Raw genomic sequence first — 10,478 nt, 5'->3', positions numbered from 1 at the left:
TTATTTTTCTTAAGTATGTAATGTTGGTTTTGTTTACTAACTATCAAGGTTTCTGAGAACTGAGCATGCATCTCAGCTCAAATAAAAAAAATAGAGGCTATTCAACATCTAGTAAATATCTAATAAATAAAATACCTAATAAAGTATCTACATTCTGCTTTTGCAAAGAGAATTTTTTACATACAAGCAGATGAAGAAATTTCTTTCTGCAAGCATACCGACCATAAGAACAGAAACTAATGCCGCTACACCATTAAAACAAGAGCTGGAAAACACATAACTACAGAATTAATAACTAATTATCATCTTCAGATTAGAAATAAAAAGAACTGCATTATGTTCTGCATCTTACTTTCTCACCTGTTTCCCTGAGTGCTTGAAAACATATTATTTCTTTCTACACACATCAAGGACAGAAACATTTTGAAAATGTGCTTTTATTATATTGAAGCAGAATGAAACAGATTGACAAAACTACAAGAATTACAAACCCATTTCTACAAAATACACATATATTATCCCCTGTGTTTATTGTACTAACAACAAATGCACAACTATGAAAAAAAAAAAAACCCTTCCTGAGAACGAAGTTTGCAGTTTCTGAATATTTTTCATATTTCATGTTTAAGCTACATCTCCAGTGCAGTACCTGCCAGAAACATAGTTTACTTTAAGTAGCCTCAGCCAAATTCTTAAGTATGCTTCTTTTAAGCTCATATTAAAAAGTGAGTTTATAAATATTTTTTCCCCCTTAACTTTACTGTCTGACTTATTTGAGCAATGTAATCAGGACCTTTATTTACTTTCTGTCTTTCCTGGTTGGTTTGCTGGGGTTTTTTTGTTTTGTTTTGTTTTTTGGTTTTTTGGTGGGTTTGGTTTTTTTTTTTGTGAATTCACCATAAGTATAAAATGAAATCCTGTATGGGCTTTTAAACAAAAGCAAACATTGAAAGCAATAATATATAGTGGAATAGCTTTGAATATCTCCTTTTCTTGTTTCACCACATTACTATAATGATCAAAACTAAATATCAAGTATTTTAATATCTGCTATATTTCAACAACGCAGATTAGTATCTTGCAAGGATCCCAGATTTGGAAAGAAGGTAGAATGTGCCATATTGAATATTAACAAAAAGGAATTAGATGAATCTACACTGAGCTGTATATTGTAAGAATTCCCATAATTATTGCTATGAATGCAGAAGGCACTCAGTTCTGAAGGCAGCAGGAGGATTGTCAAGTAAACCTCATCTAAGTGTAACTTGTGCACATCTTCAAAAGTTAAAAAGAAGTAAAAGGAGCTCAGGCTCAGCCTGGTGCAGAGTTCATGTTTTTTGTGTGTGTGTCCAGTGTATATGCATTTAGAATTTATGGCAATGAATAAGTAAAAACAACAGAATCTGGGCATAACTTAAAATTGCCTTTGGCTTTAAAGATACATTTATGTGTCGTTAAACTTAAGTGTATTTAAAGGCATACCAATAGTTAGAGATACCTTAGAGTAAGTTCCACTTTGAAAGTATACCTGTACACATGCAAGGACATATCTCCCTGAAGCCAAGTTTTAAGATTATAACCACTGGAAGCATAACTACCGCTTTACCAGTAAAGGGATCAAAATCATTATGTAGAGATGCAATTACAAAATCTCTTTCACAGACATGCCAAGCCTTCCAATATGTTTAATTGTTTCCAAAAAAAAGCAAAGGGAATTACGTTTTTTGCAAAATGAACAGTAAAATCTAATAGGAGAAGAGTGGATGTTTTCCACCAAAATAACTTTATAAAAACCTTTTTAAAAGACAAAACCTTAGAACAATCTCTTCAACATGCTCTCAGGAACTGAATGCACCTCAGATGATCATAATGAGGTGATTACTTCAACGCCATCATCAATAACATAATCAACACAAAAACTGATGGCAGTACTGAATTCCTATTGTGTACACAGGCACTTTCTGAATATACCCAATGAATGATGAACCACAACAAATATCCTCCTTACACATTAACATTTACTAGCAGCTGTTGTGGAAATATGATCTTGTTTCTTAATCAAGTATCAATTTTTCTGCTGACTTACACTTCATTGTGTGATAATTCTCCTCGCTACAAAAGTACAAAGTATAATGATAGCTGTGATCTGTGATACAACACTTCGTGTATTAGAAATATTTCTGCCAAGTGCTTGATTTCACTCTTTATTAAAAAAAAAAAAAAACAACAACTATATGGCACATTATATTTCTGTTTTGTGACCTTTTGAAATCAGATGACATAAACAAAAACAGATGCAGGTGCTGCAAAAGCATACTTGTAATTGTACCACTGTTACGTGAAAGTACTACGTGCAGCCTTACACTGACAACAGAAGTTAAGCACCAGACAGAACACACAATTATTTGTGACTTCTAAAATCTTTGTTTCCAGTTGCAACTTTGAAAGTTTTTAAAGAAGGTCCTGGTTAAAAGTTGGATTTTTAAATTTTTTTTAAATTCAAGTTCACAGATTTCATCATCCCCAAAAATCAGAAAAGCCTATAATAATCTAACCATTCGTTGTTCAGCTAGTTCTTAACATGTGAAAAAAACACTAGAGTGAAGCTCCCATAACATTTTTCAGTCTACCTGCTATATAAGTGACTACTGTATAAATCACTGCTTCACTATCTATACATTCTGGTTTTGTCTCTGCATCAAAATCAAAAACAGAGAAAAAAAGTAGCATTTCTGCAATTTCCTGGGAGCCTCCTATGCCCAAAAGCAAGTGAGCATACAGCTTAGTGGGCTCTGACTCTGAAAATTAATCAATTTCACGTGTGTGTACATTCAAGTCACTCACTAAAGAGCAGAGAGAACCACTGAATCAGTCTCCTTTGGAAATACACTTGTTGCAGTGATTTTCTTAAGAAAACAGAGTGTGGAACCATAATTGACATAAACCAAAGTTTTGTTTTGTTTTTTAAAAACAAGCACGGATGTGACAGTTTCTATAGCTAGGAAGTGACCTGCTCCTGTCATTCACTGAACTGTATGAGAAAGACCAGCACAAGAGCATGGAAGGAGAGTGAATAAAGGTAATGTGGTTTATTTCTTGCCTACAGAGGCTGTCAAAGGCAGATGCTGCAGTCAGTCACTTGCATTTAGTTCTTTCAGACCAACCCATGTCTCTGATACAGGGCACGTTTTCAGGCACGTAAACACATGGGCTCTGCTCACAGCCACTATTTCATAGCTGCGTGTCATACTCCGAAAGCTCATCTGTATTGTCAGCTCCTCTGGTGCTTGTCTCCATTTCGATTTTAAAGGCTGGACTGACCCTTCCCAGTGTGTAGTCACTTCGTCGCAAATCTATGGCAAGAAAATAAATTCAATGATGCAGCCAAGTAAGTGTTTGAAAAGCACACACACCCCAGGCAGTGTCCAGCCCAGCCACTGGTGGCAGTCAGTTAGCTGTTTCCAGAAGGAAGAACATCAGCAGCGGGACAAATCAGAGCCAGAGGGTAAGAGCCCTTGGAAAGACTCAAAGTGGTGTGAGCTGATATGAATGAACCTTCCCTGACTGTATTCATTCAGCTCTTTCCCCCTTTATTATTTCTAGCTGCCACAGACACAATCAAAACTAGCCCTACTGTTTCAGAAGAAAAGAGCAATTATTACTCCATGTAGGAACTGCAAGGAAAGGCATCTTCACTACAAGTTCGGGACTCTCATTACAAGAAAGACATTAAAGTACTGGAGAGAGCCCAGAGAAGGGCAACACAGCTGGTGAAGGCTCTGAAGAACAAGTCTTACAGGAGGCAGTTGAGGGAACTAGGGTTTAGGCTGGAGAAAAAGAGGCTGAGGGGGGACCGCACTGCTCTCTGCAACTACCTGAAAGTAGGTTGTAGAGAACTGAGGGTTGGTCTTTTCTCCCTAGTAACAAATGACAGGATGAGAGGAAATGGTCTTAAGTTGTACCAGTGGAGGTTTATACTTGATATCAATTTCTTTACTCAAACGGTTATCAAATACTAGAATAAGCTTCCCAAGGAAGTCGTTGAATCACCATCCCTGGAGGTGTTTAAAAGGTGCACAGCTGTGGTGCTAAGGGACACGATTTAGCACCAGTCTTGGTAGAGTTAGATAATGACTGGACTCACTGATCTTAAAGGTCTTTTCCAAACAAAATGATTCTATGATTCTATGACAGAGGTTTCCCTTAGGGAAAAAGGAATAGATGGGTGGAAATTCATCCAAAATAACAATCTGTTTTGGTTTTGAATCTTTTAAATCTGCCCCACATCAAACAGAAGCATATTCTATCAAATCCAACACAAACAACAGGCAATCCAATTAAGCAGAAAAAATCACTGTAGTGTGTAGCACTTTATCTCAGAGTCAGGGAACGTCCTGTGAGATTTTCCCCAGCTAATGTACAGCAAAATTTTAGATTGCTACTCTCTAATTTTAAAAAGCATTGCTCATGTTATCTGTGCTAATGACACCGGAAAAAATGAGCTACCACTTTGCAAAGCAAAGGAAACAGTTTAATGAGTACAAGTTTTTGTGTTGAATGCCAACATCAGGTTGATAGGCTGCAATCATTAAATGGCTGCTGGGGGAAAGAACAAGGTATAACATCAATGTTCTCATATCTACCTTTGCACAGAATGATAGTGCCTGCCATAATCTTCCAGCTCAACAAGATTTCTTGTACTTATAGCACTTGTATTTATAGCACACCTAGACCTTTACTTTCTTGCACATAAAAAGTTATACATAGATTAAAAATTAATCTTTATTTTTCATACCAGGAAGTTTCAGCCTCCTGCAGCAAGAGTTACAACGATGTTTTGTGACAAAGTTTCTTATTGCATCTTCTCCTAGGTTCGCTGGTCCAAATACCATCTTTCCAGATCTAAAAGAAATATTATTAAATAAGCACTTAACTCAAAATAAAGCAAGTGTAGGGGAGGAAGCTGATGACATTTTCAATTTTTTAAATCAGAGAAAAGTTAGTCCATGGTACTACTTGCCATAGTCAAAGCTTAGCATACATCATAGGTTCCTTAGCTCTGGGACAAAAAAAACTGCCAGTTTTGGTAACTAGCCTGAATATACTCTACACAAACTTTTTTCTGGCTACAACATAGAAAGGCTCTAATGGGAGACAGATAGATCTAGCAGCTGCTACCAAAACGCTCTATGGAAATTCAGACATAGTGACATTCAGACAACATGCCAGAATCTGAGTGACTTTGCAGCAGCCATTGCTCATTCTCATCAAACAAATAGTTTGGTTCCAGTTTTGATGGGACAAACCAGAGTTAGCAAGAGTTTGCTTTTACTTTAAGAACAAAAAAGCCAAAGGCAAGTTGAACCCTAGTCATATCAATATGCAGAGGAAACAAACAAACAAACGAAAACACCCCCAAGCCACAGCATAGCACTGAAATTTACTGGAGTCATCCTACATTCATTTTCACATGTCTGCATGCTGTCCAATTCAGCAGTGTTACTAGACGTTCATTGCATATTCTGAATGAAGCTGACACAAATACAAATAGAAACAGGCTATATCCACACATGCACCTTAAGTACCATATAAGAGATTGTTCAAGCAGTTTGAAAGATCAGTGTTAATCAATTTTAATATTGTTCCAAAATTATTCTCAACAATTTAACTGACATTCCAGGTATCACAGAACAGCACACAATAAATGCTTCCAAAGAAACTTTATGAATACTAGCATTTTATTTTTATGGTATGCAGAGTAAAGACAACACATTTTAAAATCTGAAATCAATCACAGCTCAGAGAACTTACGGAAAAAGATTTTAACTCTCTCAAATCTATCTGTAATCCAAATTAACACAATATACTGTCTTTAAAGAAAAGAGTTTTCAAATAAGGCACTCTGCCCTTTCACACAGGAGAAAAGCAATGACTACTACAGAAAACTTAGTACTTCTCCAATTTCTGGCAGACACTAAAGACTATTTGTCTTCAGGATCACCTGACAGATTCGTTTAATCAGCCTTTACTGCAAATTAGTACACCAAACAATGCAAGAAGTTAAATATTATTTAAATGCCATATGCACACTTTAAATACCACGATGCTGTATAGCCATTTCCAACCCTTGGTATAATCTGGTAAAACAGAAGAACAGCAAAATACTTGCTTGGGCAGGCATAAAAGTTGAGAAGATAGTCACTAACTGCAAGGCAACAGAACCACTCTGATACTTCCTCCAATCTAACTGTTACTCCATGAAACGTGCAGTAAATAGGACAAGACAGACGATAAACAGGAACACTGTCTGCAACATATATGAAGTAAGCCTTCTTCTCTGCCCAGCACTGGCAACGGTTTAAGAGGAATGTCACAATTAAATTTTGGAAAAACATTTCAAGAATAATGAGGATAGATCGGGAGCATAACAAGAATGACCAGCAGTCCAGAAAACACTACATACATGAAAATATTAGGTAAATAAATTAGAAGCTGGTGACTGTCTCTGAGCTTGTAATGTTATTTTTTTTGCCTCTGTCATCAGTAGACAGGACTAGAAAGTGAAAGTTTCAATAAGGAAATCAGGAAAAATATTTCACATAGTGACAACAGCAAACTATGGAAAACAGATGTTCTGGGAAGCTTTTAAGGTCATCTTTGGAAGACCTTAAAAATTGTCCCTAAGATACTTGCATAGGAAAGAATGACCTGGTGCAGAAGAACCAGATTAATTCTTTCTTCTTCTTCTTCTTCTTCTTCTTCTTCTTCTAATCCTAAAAAATGTTTCAGTTTTGTCTCCAAGGACCCGAAAGCCCAGCTTTCCAATTTACCAAGGAAGTGCATTAATGTGAGCTAATGGACACTGAGGGGTGGTTGTGGCCAGGAGGAGGTTGCTCTCTTCTCTCAGGTGGCCAGCACCAGAATGAGAGGACATAGCCTCAGGCTGCACCAGGGGAGATTTAGGCTCGAGGTGAGGAGAAAGTTCTTCACTGAGAGAGTCATTGGACACTGGAATGGGCTGCCTGGGGAGGTGGTGGAGTCGCCGTCCCTGGGGCTGTTCAAGGCAGGATTGGACGTGGCACTTGGTGCCATGGTCTAGCCTTGAGTTCTGTGGTAAAGGGTTGGACTTGATGATCTGTGAGGTCTCTTCCAACCCTGATGATACTGTGATACTGTGATAATGTTCCTTTCTTTGTAAAAAACATTACCTAATATTTCTGCTCCAAAAATGCCTATCAGGTTGTGCCAGACTGGCCATAAACAGCAGGTAGGCAAAACAGACTGTGACAATGCAAACAGTACTCCTTATGGTCCAGAGCTACAAAAGGTTAAAGCAGACAATATGACATATACAGGGCTTTACTGATGGAAGGTAGTTTCCAGCCCACCTGTTTCAGTTGTGCAGGCTTCTACAGTACAGAAACAGTAGTTTCATGCTATAGGCTGGGGACTGAGTGGCTGGAGAGCAGTCAGGAGGAAAGGGACCTGGGGGTACTGATAGACAGTAAGCTGAAGATGAGCCTGCAGTGTGCCCAGGTGGCCAAGAGAGCCAATGGCATCCTGGCCTGCATCAGGAACAGTGTGGCCAGTAGGTCAAGGGAGGTTATTCTTCCCCTGTACTCAGCACTGGTCAGACCACACCTTGAGTACTGTGTCCAGTTCTGGGCCCCTCAATTCAAGAAGGATGTTGAGGTGCTGGAACATGTCCAGAGAAGGGCAACGAAGCTGGTGAGGGGCCTGAAGCACAAATCCTATGAGGAGAGGTTGAGGGAGCTGGGCCTGTTTAGCCTGGAGAAGAGGAGGCTCAGGGGTGATCTTATTACTGTCTACAACTACCTGAAGGGGCATTGTAGCCAGGTGGGGGTTGGCCTCTTCTCCCAGGTAACCAGCAATAGAACAAGGGGACACAGTCTCAAGTTGTGACAGGGTAGGTATAGGCTGGATGTTAGGAAGAAGTTCTTCACAGAGAGAGTGATTTGCCATTGGAATGGGCTGCCCGGGGAGGTGGTGGAGGCACCATCCCTGGGGGTCTTCAAGAGAAGACTGGATGAGGCACTTAGTGCCATGGTCTAGTTGATTGGATAGGGCAGGGTGATAGTTTGGACTGGATGATCTTGGAGGTCTCTTCCAACCTGGTTGATTCTATGATTCTATGATTCTATGATTCTATCTAATGACAGCAATGCAACTATAAATTGTTTGGCTGGAATTGCATACCTGGGTAGAACTGAATAAATCTGCTCTTCAAAACACATGCTAATGAGCAGCTTCAGAGGACAGAGTCTCTATTCTTCACAAAAACCTTCATCTCCTCACTGTCTTGAGAGGTTTCAAAGGGAGTAGGATCACAGGATCACAGGATATCAGGGGTTGGAAGGGACCTCCTTTTCATGTCTAAAAAAGAGCACTGTTTTTCCAACCTCACTCAGAATGCCTTTGTTTCTTTCTAACTTGTAACTCAGCCCACTATTTTCCTTATGTCTGAGTATGCACTGCAGACACTCTGTATCTAGTGTCTGTGAAAGCTTTACCCACACATCATTTGTTGTGGATTTGGCAACCAATACACACTAAGTAGAGCACCCAGAGTTCTGTTTATGAGGCAATTCTTCCCAGAATTTGGGTGGTATGGCAGTCTGCAGTAACTGTGCTGTGTCATGAGCTTGCTCCTGTACCTTGATTACTTCTGCTTTCAAAGGAAATATTTTTATTAATATTATTCATGAAATATTAATTTTATCCTTGCATACATCCTACATAGTGCACATGGCTGGATCTTCAATGGATGGTAAATATCCATGAACTTACACTTATTTACATCAGCTCAGGATCTAGCTGAGATGTCACAGGACAAAGCACACTTTCCGAACACCTTCCTGTCATGGAGGGCCTGTAGGCCCGAACAGAGGCTTCTTTATGCCCCTACGTGCCTGGACACGTTTTTCTGCCAGGACCCCTGACTGTAAACAAGTTGTGTAACACACACACACAACTCGTGTATCCCTGGGGCAAAGCCATGTGATCCCCATCTTTGGGAGAGTCCAGGCAAGACCCTCCTGCCTATTATGGTAAGGTTTGGCTAACTGACAACCTGATTGGTCACTCTGGTGGCCAAAGGGCACATTAATCTCGGCCCACAGTCCATAAAGGTGGGTGCACAGGAGAACCATGCGTTCTGTTCAGCTCAGCAGTCTGACTCACCTGCAAGGCTCAGACACAGTTCTGACCTTCACCTGAAGTGCTCAGCCGCTCATACTTACACACTTGGAAGCCACTGCATAGCTTCGATGCTCAGAGGCACAGGTCTCATGCTTTGATTTTCACAGCTAACCTGTCTGCGTACCTTAGATGCAGAGCTCATTTAAGCCTGCACATACATATATAAGGATCCGATAGCCTCCTAAACCAGCATCAGCTGTGCACATTTGCAAGCTGTCTCGCTTTATCTACGGAGCTCAGACTCCCAGCAGCCTAGCACACTTTGCATGCCCACTGCTTATTGCCTGGAGAGAACCAGGAAGCAGACTTCTGGATTGTCTGCACACACACACACACGGCCTGAACCCGTGAAGGAATAGTGCCAGAGCCAGCACAGACATTCTTCTCCTGTTCCTGTAATCCTGCCAAGCTGATAATCCCTGGACACAGTATCCAGAAGAAGACAGCAGCATTGAGGCAGAGATCATCCCACGACAGGGGAACAAAGGTTAGAAAGCCTATTATCCCAGAGACTGGGAAGATTTATCATTTCCCCTCAAGCCGGGAAGATTCCAGCCTCAAAGAGTCCACAGACAGATCCCGTGAAGTCTGGACACTGGGCACAGGCTGTGACACAACCCCGAAGGGTGATTAATAATTAATAGTAACACTTATAAGTAAAGATTTAATTCCTCTGCAATATAAGTTACCTCTGCCTTAGAGCAGAAAGAGTTTCAGCCCCTCTGCTGGGCTAATAGCATAAGCTCCCAAGTGGCACTAAGCCAAAGGGGAAACTCCTCTCTCTATTTATAGTTTGAATGTTTGCTAATTATTAACCGAATCCCTGTATATATTCTATCCTAAATTGTTTTCATAATCTTGCACAGAACTAAATATTAATACACAGTGGTTGAGAGTGGTGAGAGTTCATAAATATTAACTTTAATAAATTATAATTTTATATAAAATTTATATTGCCTCAAATTAATTTCTCACCTCCACCAAATAGGCTTAGGCATAGAGAACCCCCTCCGCTACACTTCCAAACTGTATGTAAAATAGTGCACTACCACACAGCTGGAGGTCACTTTTTGCCATTACAAAGTCCATTTCAAGGCAGAAGGATGAATGAAAGAAAAGACTCATTATAAGATAATGACATAATGGCATTAGCTACTGAATCTATGGAATTAAAGAAGCAAAACAAATAATTTACTAGTAAGTAGCGCTAGGGCACAGAGGTTCTGCACAGACATGCAAGTGTCGAGACCCCTGGCTAT

General features: G+C 39.8%; 1 protein-coding gene across 1 annotated transcript in view; it reads right to left on the bottom strand.

The window, feature by feature from the left end:
* Nucleotides 1–3,091: 3,091 nt before the first annotated feature.
* Nucleotides 3,092–10,478, bottom strand: part of TRPM6 (transient receptor potential cation channel subfamily M member 6) — a 117,418-nt gene continuing 110,031 nt past the window's right edge. The window contains exons 37-38 of the mRNA XM_064176336.1: nucleotides 4,796–4,902; nucleotides 3,092–3,353 (exon numbers count right to left, since the gene is read on the bottom strand). Of these exons, the coding sequence (XP_064032406.1) occupies nucleotides 3,232–3,353; nucleotides 4,796–4,902 (229 nt within the window). The 3' untranslated portion in view covers nucleotides 3,092–3,231. The remainder of the gene's footprint in view (nucleotides 3,354–4,795; nucleotides 4,903–10,478) is intronic.

This window comes from Pogoniulus pusillus, chromosome Z (genome assembly GCF_015220805.1).
Source record: "Pogoniulus pusillus isolate bPogPus1 chromosome Z, bPogPus1.pri, whole genome shotgun sequence".
NCBI lineage: Eukaryota > Metazoa > Chordata > Aves > Piciformes > Lybiidae > Pogoniulus > Pogoniulus pusillus.
The sequence above is the reverse complement of the archived record's forward strand: the minus strand, read 5'-3'. Positions and strand labels throughout refer to the sequence as shown.